The 16666-nt window shown below is 47.8% G+C and overlaps 1 protein-coding gene across 50 annotated transcripts in view; it reads right to left on the bottom strand.

Moving 5' to 3' along the window:
* The window catches only part of TCF7L2 (transcription factor 7 like 2), a 200875-nt gene that overhangs the window by 59107 nt on the left and 125102 nt on the right, over positions 1-16666 (bottom strand). For 22 of the 50 annotated variants that reach the window (XM_069567163.1, XM_069567123.1, XM_069567166.1 and 19 more), the window contains one exon: positions 15853-15996. The exons of the other annotated variants lie outside the window; for them this stretch is intronic. In XM_069567163.1, the coding sequence (XP_069423264.1) occupies positions 15853-15996 (144 nt within the window). The remainder of the gene's footprint in view (positions 1-15852; positions 15997-16666) is intronic. 50 annotated transcript variants of the gene reach the window in all.

The raw sequence follows: 16666 nt of genomic DNA, 5'->3' as shown, positions 1-16666 counted from the left end.
CTGTACACTCCCGCCTGTGATCAACGCATCAGTTTAGATGGCCTGCATGTGTGTGTGCGTGTGTGTGTGTGCAAACACTGTCGGCAGGGATCGTAGCGATGCGCTTTACTAACTATGGGGACAGTTGGTAGGTATGCTGGCACGATGACTGAAGATAAACTCTCGATAGCCTATTTATCTTCTGAGTTTTAAATAAACAGAGGCCGAATGCTATAATTAAGATCAGAAGTGCCTCTGAAGACCAGATGGCAAAAGGGAAGCGACACAAAAACGTTGCTGGCAGGGAACTGGGTGTCATCCCTAAGGTGGAGTGAGTGATTTTTAACAAATGTTTTAAACTCCGCTGCCTGGAGAACAGCACTGCCCTGCAGACTTACAGGTAGGCCCAAGGCGGGCAGCATCCCGCAAATGTGGAGGAAAACAAGGTCCACGACGCAGAAGCACACAGTGGGCACCAGGTCTCTACTCTCCTGGGAGCTTACTGTCCAGGCTGACCTTGCCGAACCACTCAGGTCGGGAGATCCTCGAAGAAAATGCAAGCCTGGAAATGCAGTCAGTGCACTGGCTTCACTGATGCCTAGAGGTCCCCACGGTCTTCCTCCCTTTCTCACTACTCAGAAAAACAACGGCATCTCCATGCCCTCAATGGCTTCCGTGTGAGCCCCTCCCCCCAACCATGGCCCCATTCAATCCCCCACCAAGAGCGATGGCCCCAAGTTTAACAGCCTGTGTTAGGAGAGCACTGGACACAAAGGGAGGTGTTTCCAGGTTCAGTGAACACTTTACTATCGTTCATCAGAGAAGAAACAAAAGCAAGCTCCACCCCCACCCCGGCCATTTACCTCGGGCAATGCAGAGGCTGGGCTCTGCCGTGCTCACCAAAATGCAACCTTTTTCTGGCCGGGGTAGGGACCACATTGTGTTTCAGGATCATTGTGCAAACAGGGGTTCCAGATTATTTCTACCTTCTATGAAAGACATTAACATAAAAATGGGATTCTTTTGTCCCCTAAGAAGATCCAAGAGGAAGATGGGAGGTAGGGGTGGGGGACCATGAGGGCAGAGGGAGAAAAAGACTCCCAAATAAAGACCAAGAAGGTCAGTCATTAGACAGACCTTAAATTATACTTTTCGAACCTTTATTAGGAAAATAGCCCACCTCTTTCTCTGCTTTAAATTTTTTATTAGGGTTGGCTGCTATTTTTATTAAGGAACCCAGGATCTACTTTGTGTAACTGCTTAAATTACTGGCTACCACTGCAAGCAAAATTTGATGGGTACAGGCTAGGTGTTTAAGAAACACCGTTTCACATCAACTGAAAATGCGAACTCTTTGGTTGCAAGTGATACACAGACCCTGGTGCCTTGCCCACAGCTTTCCACGGCAACACTGGGTTATCAGTCAACGGCCCTCGATTTTACTAGTTGGTCATAAGGCTGAACATTTCCCCCACCCCCCAGGGGATTGTGGGGGCGGGGTCTTGCACAGTTTACACAAAGTGCTAACATTCAAAATAGCACAAATCATACCTCCCTCCCTCCTCAGAGAGACACCTACCCACCCCTTTCCCCAGCCAAGTTGGATTAGTCACACTAAACATAGCCCATTCCCAATCAACTCTTCAAGCTTTGGCAGGCCTAGCCCAGCTGACATTCCGGACCAGTTTAACATTACATAATGAGAGCTTCACTCCCATCACGGGCTGCTAGTCAAAACAAACTTGCTGAACTTGACCCAGAGCACCAGCTCTGTCACAGGACATGGGACCACAAGGGGCAGAACCGAGTTCTCAGCAAACACTGAAAAATCACCGCTGAACTCCTGAATGCCTTCTTCTTGTCTGTCAGGGTTGCCCTCATATCAGGTACTGGCAGTGCCCAACCTAGACACTTTCTGAGGTTTATCATAGAAGGCTGGTATCAAACTTGATTTTAAAGGATCATTTTCATACATTTCTCCGAGTTTTAGACATAAGCCCAGAAAGCAACCCTGTAAAAGGATTCCCAAAGATGAGTTCCCTGGGAAAGAAGGTCGGTGGGGTTGTAGAAATAATCCTGTAGCAGAGACTAGTTAACTCAAAATGCACGTATGAACGTAAGATCTGACTTCCTACATGTTGCTAAAGCACATTCATCGCTGGAAGAGTTTCTATGACTCCCTAAGAGTCTCTAGCTCACTTCTCCCTCGTGAACCCCAAGCAGATGACTGTACAGTCCATCCTCATCACCATCACGAGCGCCTGGGGCATCTCAGAGACACTCAGCCTCTAAGAGGAAAATATGCGAATTCATACTGAACATACTCAACTGTACACACTGACCCAGAAGGAGCTTAAAATGAACGCCACTTAACATGAAAGGTCTGCAAAAATCAAACTCCACCTTGAATCAGAGGCTGGCAGGACGGAAGGAGAAAATCCGAGCGGCCTGGAGTCTGGTGGTCTTGACTCCATCGTTCTCTGGCTCCACGAAGTCATCTCCTCTCTCTGGGCCTTGGTTTCCCCAGGTTACAGAGAGGACTGGATGGCACAAGGAGGCCTGAGTTACCACTCGGCTTTGGCAATTCTAAGATTTTATAACTGTCTCTACTCATCCACCTACTCGAACCAGAAGGAACAAGTCTATTCCCTCTGCTTGGGGTCAGTGGCTCAAAGAATTGTTTGCATTAATACTTTGAGGTCACTCAAGTCCATTTCTGTGACCTGAGTTATTTGATCTGTCTGGCGCCAGAAGCCCAGGCGCATATATACAATGACCTTACCATCAGCCTACTACCTATTGAGCAACATTCAATTTGAACTTACCTGTGAGACCATCCCAGTCAATCTCCCCAGGCAACGTTTTTGCTTTTTTTCAAATCAAGAGGCCACATATTTTCTTAATCTATCAGGATTCTAATTAAAAACATTGCTCATCAGAGGACTGAGGGCTGCCTGCCCTATTCTAAACAACTCCAGCTTATGGCACTTTAAAATTACTTTTCTCTCCCCTTCTTATAAACTGTAAGAGGCCGGAATTGCCAGAGACTCTGCTCTGCCTGAAGCCTGGGCAGGGCATGCCTGGCAACCAGGTATGTATGTTACAGATCTTTGTGATGGGAACAGAGACAAAGATTTGATGTTGAACAAAGAAAAATGTAAATATGGTGAGAAATTCCCTGAGATGAGGAAAATGAATTTGGGGAAGAGGAGAGGGAGGGTGAGACCAAAAGGATGCTGGTCACGCAGAAGCAAGAGGTGAAGAAGCAGAGACGTGGGTCTGGCGGCATCTAGTCTGTGGTCAGAACCTCCCAAGCTCTGAAAGCGGCCTTGTCCACTCTGATCACACCCTCTCTTCAACATGGCTTTTCCTGAAAGCCTCATTATGGAGACCATTCCCACCAAGATGGAGGATCTCATCATGGAGGGAGTTCTGAGTTCTCCAGGAGCCCAGGAGGCAACTTCTGATGATGATCCCTCAGAAAGGAGGAGACCTCAGGGTGGGCAGGGACCAAAAGGGAGCAGAATGTCCGAGGGACTCAAGTCATTACTTCTAGCTAGAAGGGCGACTCCTTGCAGGCAAAGACTCAGTCCATCCTGCTCCCACCTCATCCCCAGCAGAGAATAGCACCTGCCCAGCAGTGCCTGGCGAACGTGCGCTGTCCCCAAGTGCTGCTGGCGCTCCTGTCTAGTCACTCTGGATGTTAAAACCTATTTTGCAAGCTTTCATCATTACAAGAAGACTATCCGCCTGTCCCACAAAGTCAAGGCTTTGTAACAGCCATCAGTCGGAAGTCTAATGTCTGAAAGACTGTCTGCAGCCCTGATTCACTTTTCCCTGTTGTTTAGCTGCTAAGTTGTGTCCAGCTCGTTTGTGACCCCATGGACTATAGTCCACCAGACTCCCCTGTCCATGGGGTGTCCCAGGCAAGCATACTGGAGTTGAGTTGTTATTTCCTTCTCCAGGGGATCTTTTCCCGACGCAGAGATTGAACCCTCGTCTCCTGCCGTGGCAGGCGGATTCTTTACCACGAAGTCACCAAGGAAGCCCCGGTAACTTCTAGACTCCCTTGAATCTGAAGCTAAGCTCATTAAATCAAGCTAAGATGATACTGTCTTGTCTGTCTTAGAACCTGGCCTGAGAACCGAACCCCCAGACAGCCAGAAAAGTAAAGACATCCTTCCTGGAGCATCACCTAGTGTTACAAAAGCCATGGCCAGATCTTCTGGCTTCATAACCAGGGGAAGAGCTCTATAAAGTTGAGATATTCAAGACCAAGCTGAATGGGTGGCTTACGGGGTATTCTTTAGGCCATCTACAAGTCCGTTTAGGACACTGAACCTTTTGTCCTAAAATGAGAAGATACAGTACACAATGCCGTGAGAGCACCAAAGCCACTTCTCTGAATGCTCTGCCCCGAAAGGGATGAAGACAAGCATCAAGGGGCAGCACCTCACGTCCAAGACTTTCCCCTAGCGCTTCTCTACGCCCCTCCCTGGCGTCCAGATGACATCCATTAAACTCAGGCACTGTTCCACAAGGGATCTTGGCCTCTGGCTATGAGAATAGCATCAAAAAATGGCTTGCCAACAACCCACAAATTTAAACAAGTCAGGATGGCAAGAGGGGGCCTCCCTGGGAATGATCATAGGAGAGAAGTCAAAAGCAACGTGGGTTCCAATGGGACACACAGACAGCCCTCCAAGCGGGACGTTCCTTCTCTTACAAAGGCGAATCCCTTCAAGAACCCACAAGGGTTAGGAAGTCATTCACGTGATTAGCTACAGTCTTAGAATGACACGGAAGTTTTGGTGGGGATGTGAGGGGCAAGGGATCTCCAAATGGACAGCATGTCTGACTTGGCCAAAGACATCAACTCAGACCCTTGTCTGAGAGGGGGGAGAGTGAGGCGAACCACATATGTGCAAGGGTACCCATTTTGTGTGTATAAAAGTGAGGGCATCATTAGAACAGAGTCCTAAAAACCAGGAGTCCCAGCCACTCTGATTCAGTCCTCCTGACATGGAAAAAGGCCTGGCTTCCTCCTGCCTCAATGATCCAATCCCTACAATGGAAACTCATGGCTGTGCTAAGGCTTCTTCTTCCCTAGCTCAGCATTACAGGTTGTGAAATGAAGCAGAAAGGACCACACACCACGTAAATATATGCTTCCTCCTCAGTCCTCACACCCACTCACACAAAAGACATACCATTAATAAGTACAAAAAAATGTCGGTTTCCTCCCAGAGCCATCTTGTGGGTAATCCCTCCCATCATTGGCAACAGCCCCTAACACTATTTGATTCTGAATTCAGACGGAGGGGGAGGTGAAAAGCGTGAAATCCCTAAGCCTTTACACATCTAAAGCTCACCCTCAAAAATGGAACTTTCCTCTTGAAAATCCCGTTTTAATCATTCTACCAAATGGACTTTTTTTTTTTCTTTCATTTGCGGGATCCAAGCAATTTTTACTGTGGGTGGTAAGGAGAGTCTAACTGTTTCTAATTATTTAAAAAACAAAACCACACACACAAAACAAAACAAATCAAAAATATATGCTGCCAACTGCTGAGAGACTCAGAAGCCACAACTTCCGGTAATGAAGATTTTTCTTCCCAACTATCATAAAGCAGCAGATCTGGAGAGCATCTGTGTATCTGCTCAGTGTTTCCCATGCACGATCCTGGCGAGCTAGGACCGTTCACATGTTAGAGCGGAGGCTGGCAGTGCACTGATGAGGTGTGCACCCTGGCTTTCCAAATGGCAAGATCTAGCCTTCACAGCCCAGCCCTAAGATTACTCTCCGTAGAACCAAGGGCAATTAAAAAAAAAAAATTATGCCACAGCTTCCTTTTCTTTAAAAATGAGGAAAATAGTTCTTAACTTTTGGGGGGGTTGGGGGGGTGAAATGAATTAACATATGAAAAACCACTTAAACTAGAGCTGGTTCATGGAAAAGCACTCAATAAACATTACAACTAGCTTAGGTATATACAAAATTGGAAAAAAATAGTGTTTCCTCTTATGATAGAGTAGCTGGTAAGTGTGAAACAAGAATATTTACAAAAAAACTGAACTCATTAATATCATACCCCGACCAGAGAAAGGGTGCATCCTTCTTTCCTTTGAATAAAAGAGATGAATTTTAAAATACCCACTGAGAATGAATGTAAGAGCTAATGTTGATAGGACATTAGCTTCCCTGGTGGCTCAGTGGTAAAGAATCCACCTGCCAACGCAGGAGATGTGGGCTCAATCCCTGGTTGGGGAGATCCCCTGGAGGAGGAAATGGCAACTTGCTCCAGTATTCTTGCCTGGAGAATTCCATGGACAGAGGAGCTGGCGGGCTACAGTCCATGGGGTCGTAAAAGAATCAGACACAACTTAGCAACTAAAGAACAACAGATGTTGACAGATGGACATGTACACCACCTTAACTCGGTGAAATCTCCCAACAAAGGAAGAGATATATAAAAATCTCCCTGCTTTACAGATGGAGAAACTGAGTTCTAGAAACTATACCATGCACACGATCACTCAGCCAGTCAGTAGCAAAGGCAGGGTTTGAATTCACGCTCTTAATCATCCCATTAAACAGACCTTGCAAGAACCATCAACAAGTGCCAAAACGCATTCTCTCTTCTTCTGAGGCAAGACAGCTCACGCCAAAGAGGATTGTAAGAATTACGACTTTATCATTACATCTGAAAGAGGGAATAACAAAGAGATCCTTTTTATAGAGAGGAAATCCACTGAAAAGGCCCAGAAGGAGGAGCTCAACATGACAGAAGGAGGAAGGCACTTCTCTGGGCTACCTTGGACCTCCATGTCGACGAAAGGGCCCTAATTCCACTCCCCGGGAGAAAGAATCCTGTACAGTCCTCCACCCCTCGACCTCCACTTTCTCCCCCTCTTGTTAACCGTGCCCAGAGGGTGGCAATACATTTAACTGCAGACAGTCGTTTTTGTTAATGGAATTCTAAGCCCATCAGTTTTCAGCTGGGAGGATGAGAGTCTTTCGCTGTGTTTTTCTAAAGCAAATATTTAGTGCTTTCATCTTTTAGTGCCCTAACATGCAATCTGTCACCCAAATAAGAAAAGGGGGAAAAAAAAAAAAAGAAAGAAACCTTCTTATGTGGATGTTGGTAGAAATGATATCATGTTTCCGACATCGATCAGACAAACGGTAAGCACCTCTGGAGGGAGAATGATCACTCTGTAAGCTCTTCTCTGGCATCTCCCAGAGTGAAGGCCCCCCAGCCCCATGGTTTACACTTGCTCCACGTGTGAAAATGACGCCAGCCCTGGCTTTCCACAGCGCCCCTGTCCTGTCAATCAGGATGTGGAAAAGCGTCTTGTGTCTGAGAGCTGTTCTATTCTCCTGGTTTCGTCCTGACATCCACGCTCGTGTTACTTTGTTTATTGTGGGATTTTTTTTTTTTTAATGAGAACCATTCTTCTTGCACCTGGAGGACATTCCTCTACAGAATCCTGCTGCCAGACAAAGGTAGTTTCTGATCAGCAGACTCACTCCTCTCAACTAAACCCTGGATGCCCCGACTCTACCACACTCTGAGGGGTTCCTTCAGCCTGTCAAGAGAGCAGTGAGGAGTGGGCATACAGACCAGAAAAAGGCGTGACATGTTTTAGAAGGTGGTTCTAACACTTTCTCCTGATCCTAAAGCAGTTTTCCATCCCAGAAAGCCAGGAGAGTTACAACTGTGTTTCTGGATGTTACCTCCCCTTCCCACCCCTATAATTTCTGCTTTCTGCTCTGGGTCACTGTTCCCACTTCTCAACTGGCTATAATGGCAAGTCTCCAAGTAATTACAAAGGCAGGAATCAGATTACGCCAGATCTCACAAGTGTGCGACTGCTGCCACCTTTCCCAGCAAAATCCACCGCAAAGGCACCATCAACTGTTCAGTCAAGTGTGACGTTCTGAGCTGGGGACCTTCGAGGTCACCTCTCCTCGTTTGCCAAGAGGATAGGCACGTACCCAGGATCTGCGTGTACCACACAAACATGCCTGCAGTTCCCTTTTCCCGAAGAAAGCAGAAGGGCTGACCACAGCAGGTGACACACAGCTCTGGCCTTCCCGCGGCTGTTCCAGCTTGTTCCTGAACCTGGCTGGGGAGGCATGGGTGATCATGGAAGCAACACTGTTTCTGGCTTCACCTAAGTAGTCAGACAAGTGAGGACAGTCTGGGAGAGCCACACGGGTCAACAAATCTGCAGATGACGCACCATCTTCATTTTACACATCAAACTGGTCAATGCTAAAGGAAATCAACCTTGAAGATTCATCAGAAGGACCAATGCTGAAGCTGAAGTTCTAAAACTCCGGCCACCTGATGTGAAGGGCCGACTCATTGGAAAAGACTCTAATGCTGGGAAAGATTTCAGAGAAGGAGGAGAAGGGGGTCACAGAGGATGAGACGGTTGGATGGCATCACCAACTCGATGGACATGAGTTTGAGCAAACTCTGGGAGGTAGCGAGGGACAGGGAAGCCTGGTGTACTGCAGTCCACGAGATCACAAAGAGTCGGACACGACTGAGCAGCTGAACAACAAGAAAGCTTGATCATCGGTCCTGACATCTGGGAGACAGTAACATAGATAATTCAAAGCAGAATACTCCAGAAGTCGTTTCCCTTCACAAGGCCGCCTAGACGGTCGGCAAACTAGTTAATAGCGTTCTTTGGCCACTGTCAGAATTAGCCCAAAGCATCCTACGGGTGTGGGCAAAAACAGCCAGCACAAAAACCAAACAACCCAACTCACCATGTCAGTCAGAGGCTGACAAGAAAGGTACTCTGGTTACATCTCTTGGTGGAGAAAGAGCAGAGCAAAAACTTAGAATCGACAATGAAAAGTCAGCCTCTGAATGAAAGAGACAGATCAGGTCAATGATACCTTTCAAAGGTGAAAACCATAAAAATTAAAAAAAAATAAACCCCACATCCCTTGTGACCTGAAAAGGGTAGCACAAAAGTGTGTGTAAGGTGACGGAACTGTTCTGTACCCTGACTGTAGTGGCGATAATACAAACTGATGCTAAAATTCACAGAACTGTAGACCAAAAGAAAAGGCCAATTTTGTTGTGTATGTTGAAATATAATTTTTGAAAACCCCACATGGCCAAGGAAGCCTGCTCCTAAGACCTAGAATCAGGGACACGGAAGCATACACAGGAAGTGCAAATCAAAAACTAGACAGCTGCAGGTGACCCCACCAAGCAAGACTGCAGGGAGCAGAGGTCCCCACCAGGAACCCGACTTGAGTCCACTCTGCTGCCCCCAGCAAGACGGGGTCAAGGAAACTAATGTCCCAGTCTCTTTAGAAGCCTACACATCACTACATCATGAGAGCTGCGAGTCCACGCCCAGACACTGCTGTCCCTGCCCCGCCGGGCACAGAAATGCCCCACCTGCCCTTCAGGAACTGCCCGGATTCCTGAAGCCAGTAAAAGCATCATCAGCAAGCTGCCCTTCCCTCTCGCCTCCACCCAGCTTTCTTCTGGGTTCTTATTTTTAAAAAAGAAGGGCAGGAAGAAAGAAACTTATCCAAGAGGCAGAGCTGTGAACTGGGATCTCCTGGATGATTATGAGTTTCTTGTACTTTCGGGTGGAGGGGCTTCTCCTTTCCCAGGGAAAAGAGCACCTCTCCTTGGCCACACTGGTTGCCGGAGAACCACCCGGGCCTGCCAGAAACCCGATGGGCAGAGTCCAGGCTGAGCACTCGGTGATTGAGCGCTTGCATGCTCCCTCTGACCCCAGCCCCGTACATCATGTCCAACCCAACACCATCTCCTGCCAGCTCTGTTTTTTGAAGCAGCAAGAGGTCCCCGCTGGGGACCAGGGGCTGCCACACAGGGGGCTCCGGCAAAGCTGGGCAGTCAAGTGACAGGTGGGGCTGGGAAACAAACGCAGCGGGCAGCACGTGTCCCCTGGTCACCCCGCCGCCTCCTCGCCTCCTGGACTCTCACTTCTTCTTTTTCTGGCGTCTCTAGTTCCTTCCTCATCCCCACCCTCCCTTATCGGAAGGAACTGGCTTTTCCAAAACAGAAACTTTCACTCTGAGCCCAAACAGGCCTGCTATTTAGACTTTTCCAGAGAAAAATGCTGCCGAGCTGTGAGCACCCTGGGGGTGGCGGGGCCCCAGAAGAACATAGCACACACATACACCCCAGGAGGTTGTTAACAAAGAGTTCAAAACTCCTTGGCCGGATAGAGGCCACCTCCTTTCCCCATCTGCGGCTCAAGCAGAGGCAGCCAGTCACTGATGGGGAAAGGACAGCCTGAGGAAAGGGTGGTCAAAACTTGAACCTGGCCTTATCAGAGAAGATAACACTTCTACCACCTTACTCCCCAAGCCAACATCAAAAAACTGTTTTCGGAACTACTACATTCCTTTAATGCAAACAGGTTTGAAGTGGGCATTCAGTGATGTGATGGAGAAGGCTGGGAAAGAGTGGAATAAAGAATAAAAGATGAGGTAGCGCCTAGAATCAGCTCCTGCAAAACTAGCAGCAGCAGATACCTTTTGGGTCAGGTGCATAGAGCTGGCTTGAAACCAAGAAACTAAGATCTTCCACTTTGCTGACCTGACAATCTCCTTTCAATAAAAACGACTAAACTAAGTTTCAGAGTCTGGGCTGAAGCGTGGTTCCTCTCTGTTCCCAAATTCCAAACATCTACTTCACTGACATCATCAAAGGAAAGTAGAGAAACAGAGGTATCACATCACGGAGAAACAGACAGACAGGCGGATTCGATAGAATGTCAAAACCGTGAGTAAAAAGCATCCCCTCCCTCTCTTCAAATACTGACCGTGTATTATGATCTGAGGGGCCCTGTGAGGTATAAAAAGTCTGAAGGTTAATTTAAACTCTCCCTTGACACAGCACAGCCCATTAAAGACTGACCTGTCACCTCACAGAATTGCAAAAGGGGAGGATCCCAAACCAATAAACTGTGTGGATGACGAGATGTCACGCATGGAAGGCCCGAGTCTCTGCTACTAATGACCTTCGTCACATGAGAAAACATGTGACTCACAAAGAATGGGGAAAAGGGAGGCGGTCACAGAGATAGGAGCAGTGATCCAGCCTGTGGCGTCCAGGCGGGGTTCAGGGGGGCCCAGAGGCTGGATGCAGGGCCAGAGAACGCCCCCACCCTCCAAGGGAGGGGGTCCTTAAAGCATGTTCATGTACACTGCCTGGGCTTCCAGGGTGGAGAATAGTATAAGAAGTGATCAATGTACATGCCTTCGGTCCAAGGAATGGTCAACAAGGGACACGAGGCCCAGAATAATCCCTTCCCTCTCTGGACCTGTGTCCCTGGTAGGGAGCCCTGTGCACGCAGTGGCCAAGCTGTGTCAACCCTGCAGGGCTCTGACTTGTGGCATGGGAAACCACACCACGTTCACCATGCGCTGGGAGTGTGGCTTCTCTGAGGTGTCAGGAATTCCAGTCAGGCACCGTGATGCCCACTTACACTCATGGAGCTGAATTTGGCAGAGGAAATCCACGCACCCATTTAACCTAGAAGAACTCAACAAGGAAGATCTCCAGAAAGAAAAACGAGAGATAACAAAATAATACGGGTGGTCCCACTAGTCAGTCATCCCACGGGGAGAATGACTCTGGGGAAGGGAGTGAATTTGCTGGGCGGCTTGCACAGAATGCTCCAGGGCTGTGTGTGCTAAGCCACAGGTCATATACATCATGGGGGCATGAGGGAATGTCCACAGCCATTCTTTGTTATTTTCAGCTTGCACTCTTTCCCGCATGAGATGCAATCAGACTGTAATAGTGGAACTTTAGAAACAGTGGGTTTGCACGGGGGCAATGACTAAACATACTGAGAGAGATCCAGTTCTAGGGTGGACATCGCTGGACATTTTACCAAGAGTCTTCGCAGGATACACAGGAAAGGGTTTCTATTACCAGAAATGCCAGACGGACAGGAAAGAACTACATATATAATACAAGCCTACCTCTCATTTTTTAAACACATCCTTTAAAAGACTGAAACCATGTCCAAATACTAATTTTGCCTTTCTGGAACATTTTACCTGTTTTCTCTCATCCTGCTTCTTTATGTAATCAGGAGGGGGAGGATGAACTAAACATTTTAGCTGGACAGAATACTTGGTAATCCAAAGTTGTAATGCAGAGACTAATACTTCCCCCTTCTAATGTACTTTGTTGTGTAAACCCAGATTTTCCATACATTAACATATTGAAAAACATAGAACTAAGGAAATGAAGCAATATCTATATATGTTTCAATGACTAATAAGCAAAAATAAAACTCTGGCCATGATGCCATGCTTTTTAGAAATCAGACATATAATAAGCCACAGATTCATAGGATGTGGTCTAATAAACCTAAGAAAAGTTTCATTTCCTCTCACCAAAATGGTTAACTCCCTGTCTATGTGACTAGCTTTGCAAAGTTAGCAAAAGTCTTTTTTCCCCCTTAAATGTCTAAGCTGAGAAGTTAATAAGCAAGAACCAGCAATAATGTGTCCTCTCCTGAACTCACACTCACACACACACACACACACACACACACACACCTAAAAATGAAATAAAATTAGGCTCAAAACCAGCAAAAAGGTAGGTCAGTAGACCAAAACATCAGAAAGGACAGAGGGTATCACCCTGCTAACCCCCAGCCCACTGATTAGGAAAAGTTCAAAAAAGCCCTTCAAGAGGAAGGAAGCACAGAATAAGGGAAGGATTCAAACAAAGACCTCTTTAAAAGTTTGTTTGCAAGCATTTCCGTGAAAATGGTATTGACTAAGCAATTACAGGAAAAAAAAAAAAAAACCACTTTCTTTCTTATCTGAATGCATTTATGCCATGGGTCACACCCTATTATTGTCACTATTAAACATGGTAATAGCCTCAATGTAATGACTTTGTGTGGTGAGCTTGAAAGTGGCCACGAATAGCTAACTAAAAGAAGTGACTCATGCCTGCCCAGGTGGATATTGACTTTCTTACTCATATTTACTAAACTGGTCTACCAACCTTAATTCCCTTGAGGAGAGAGCTAAAGGGTTAGAATCAAGCTGACTCGCAAGGGAGAGAGAGAAGGGCCAATGGATGGGTTAGAAAGGATCCCAGACGTGGTACCTATAAACCGAAGACTGGACTTTAGATATCCTGAATCATAAGTCTCCTCGCAGCTCCTGAGATGGCGGGGTGTTGAGCAGGACCTAGCCCAATCTCCTTTAGTGAGTGGAAGGTGATTGGTGGGGAAAGCTCCAAACCATGGACCACTGCCATGATCTTTCATTAATAGCAGTTTTACAGCTCTGCCCCTTTGCTGTGTAATCTTAAGCAAGTTACTTAACCTCTCTGTGGTACATCTGCGAAATGACAAAACCACAGCACCTTCCTCTAAGGGTTGTTGGTAGGTTTTCAAGAGTTAAAATACACAAATCCCTTAGAGAATTGCCTGGACCGTAGGAGGTGCTGTGTTAAAGTCTCTTTGATCAGGATTTCAAGGGATCCTGGGAGGTGCCCAGCGAAGGAGGCTGGGGCAGGGATTCTACCATCATCCCTTTTTAACAGACATAGGGATTGCATCACAGACAGATGAAGCACCTTGCCAGCAGAGGTGAGAGAATGCTAGACTCAAATCTGGTTCTGCCTCCTCTGATCGTGCGCAGTTTCCGCGATGCTCCCCAGAAACACCTGGAGTGCCCCTGAGCTGTGTGTGGAAACCACGCAGCAGGACTGCACTGCCCCACCAGAGGCCAGCCCACCACACAGACACACCGCCAGGGTGCGGCTCCCCTGGATCCTGCCAGACGCTCGTGCCAGACCCAGCTCACGGGCTCCTCTGGCCAAGTTCCCGCTCCACATGCCTCAGGGCAACTGAGGCTCACAACAGCTCATGTCGGCTCCCCCTGCACTGACGAGGGACTGAAGCACAGAGCAGGTAGGTAACTCGCTTGAGGTCACAGAGCCCAAGTGGTGTCTCTGCGTCTGGTCTGTTCACAACTTAGGGACTTAGTCCCCCATCTGGGAGGCCGGGGTAACTGGCTCTTCCCCAAGAGATGCTTCCCTGTCCTGAGGGCAAAGCTGAGAAACTGGCGCCAGCAAGCTGAGAAACAGGCGTCGGCGCCTGCGGATCTCGAGTTATAAGGAAGAAACTCGGTGTTTCTGTTTCGTTTTCTTTAACTCAGAATGGGTGCCTGGTTCTCCTTTATCTATCGTGTAACTCTGACCAAAGATTAATGAGTTACCATTTGCCAGGCCCTGGTGGAGGAATAATTATGTTCGGTATGGCCTTATCATCCATAGTTAGGATGAACAGAGGCGCTTATTAAAAGCCAAACCAAAGAGGGGCTGCTGAGAAAAAGCTCTTCCTTGCAGGCCAGGGCTGCCACACAGAAGTCAGCCTTCCTGCTCCATCTGACTCAGGCCAGTTAAAGACCCGGGCTGTATTCATACATGGGCCCCAGTGGTTCCAAGCACAGGGCTCATCAGAAGAGGTGGGGTGCGGGGGGGTGGTTCAAAAGACCCTAGACACATCTTCAGCTTTAGTCACATCTGGTCAGAGGGGACTAATCAGACAGGAAGAGCCCCAGAAGACACCGTGTAACTAACCAGAATTAAGACATAACATAGTGTACGAGAATAACCGAGTGAAAAGACAAAACTCTGTAAGGAGCCATTCCATGTTTTACAAATGTTTTGCAAACCATTTTTAAACTGCAGACACATGAATGACAAGAAAGAAATGCATCCAAATATTAAGAGCTCACAACTAGGTAAAAAAGGGATGTGCTGACATTTTCTCCAGCATTTGGATGAAACATTTGGATGTTTCTCTACCTGTGTCTTGTTTTCTTACAGGGCTATTTACTACTTTTTAAATTAGGACACGCTTTTCAGGATGATTTCACCCGCCTTTTCCCTCTCCAAAGGCAAGACGCACCGACAAATGTAACGTATTACTCTAGGCCTCTGCTGTTTTCTGTCCCTGCAGCCCTAACATGCTGCAGGGCAATCAGCACACAGTAGGTACACAATCAATGTTTATCAAAGACAGAGGCTCTACTAATTGGCTTTTCAAAAAGGAAAAAAGTCAAAAGCTAGCATGAGTTACTAAATCACGCACTGTTTAAGTTTAGAGAGTTAACTTTATGGTATTTATCTGCGTTGACTTCTGCTTTTCTGAGGATGAAAACATGTTCTGGATGTTCTTTATTCTTTGGGACTACTAATTTGAAGAGAACTGTCACTCCCAGGCACGGGGCAGTGTGAGGTATTGACATCGGATTGAATTATTTAAAGGAAATTAACAATGCTTCCTGTCCTTGAGAGCGACATCTGCCAGAAAAGCCATACACTGCTGCCTCGGGAAGCACCACTGCAGAAAGGGTGAACAGAGCCTGGCACCCTGGATGTGAAAAGAAAATCGATAAGTTCTAAAGAATGAAGAACAAAGGCCAAGTTCAGGTGATACCTTCTCTTCCACTGGAAGCTCTGAAGAGTCCTAGGAAATCGTTTCCACGGGGTCAAGTTTAACGGGATGACCTTGTTCATCATTCTTATGGAAGCCACGCATGATGCTAGACCATGTGGCTTCAACGAGGAGCCCACCGCCTTGGGTTCATGGCAGCACCTCCCTTCCCCTTGTCCTTATAAACTGGCACTGTTACGGCTATGGTAAACCTATCCGTGGTCAGGCCAGCCTGGCATCGTGGCAGCCAACGTAACGGTGATGTGACAGGACGCAGGGGCCACGGAGGATGGGTCCTGCCCCAGCGGGAAGGAAGCCGTGCGCATGGGTGGCTTCCGTCCAGAGCCCGCTCATCTCATACCGTCATTCTGCTCCGAGACCTACCTCCAAACACCAGGGCTCCCCAACCTTTTGTAAGGAGTGGCTCCTTTTCATGTCCCTGAAGACTTGAGTGCTGACAGTGAAGTCTGAGGGGGGGTAGAAGTGCTGACAGTCATGTCCCTGAGTGCAGCAAGGGAGGGGGCACTGCTGCCAGGAAGAAAGGGGAACAGAGTGAGGCTCGGGAGGGAGGCGTGCACAGTCAGCAAGGCATTCACGGCCCCCAGCTTGACGTCCTGCGCCAACCCCCGCTTCTCTACAAACTCCAGGAGGCAGAGGACTGCGGTGCCCCGCTCGAACCCGGAACTCTCCCGAGTCCTTGCCGGCCAGCTCGGGGACCCTGCCAGAGACATCTTCAACACAGCCTCTTCCAGGCAGCCTTTCTGGGGCATCCCTTCCCATTCTGCCCACTCTGCCCATCACTCCCTCTTCCTAGAAGCCTGCTGGCTAGCATTTTCCCTCTCTCTCAACTTACCTTACCGAATCATCCATTAATTTAAACCATGTAATATTGCTGCTATTGGGTTGGCCCAGAAGTTCATCCGGGTTCTAAAGAAAACTCCAAATGAACATTTGGGCCGAGTCAATATTTCTACCCTACAAAAATGCAGTTGCATAGGGTTCCATGCCAGAGCTATTTGGGGAGCTCTCTTAATACTGTTCCCTCTGCCAGGCTGCAACCTGAGAGCTGCAACCACACCGGCGTCTCTGGACCCCTTCAAGGATCTGGGAGCACCAGCCCCAAGTGCTCAGAAGTCAGTGCTCTACTGCTTTCAACTCAGCCAGAGCCCTGTGATGAGCGCTGCTTCTCTGCTTAGGG

The sequence above is a fragment of the Ovis canadensis genome, chromosome 22 (assembly GCF_042477335.2).
Source record: "Ovis canadensis isolate MfBH-ARS-UI-01 breed Bighorn chromosome 22, ARS-UI_OviCan_v2, whole genome shotgun sequence".
NCBI classification, from domain to species: domain Eukaryota; kingdom Metazoa; phylum Chordata; class Mammalia; order Artiodactyla; family Bovidae; genus Ovis; species Ovis canadensis.
The sequence above is the reverse complement of the archived record's forward strand: the minus strand, read 5'-3'. Positions and strand labels throughout refer to the sequence as shown.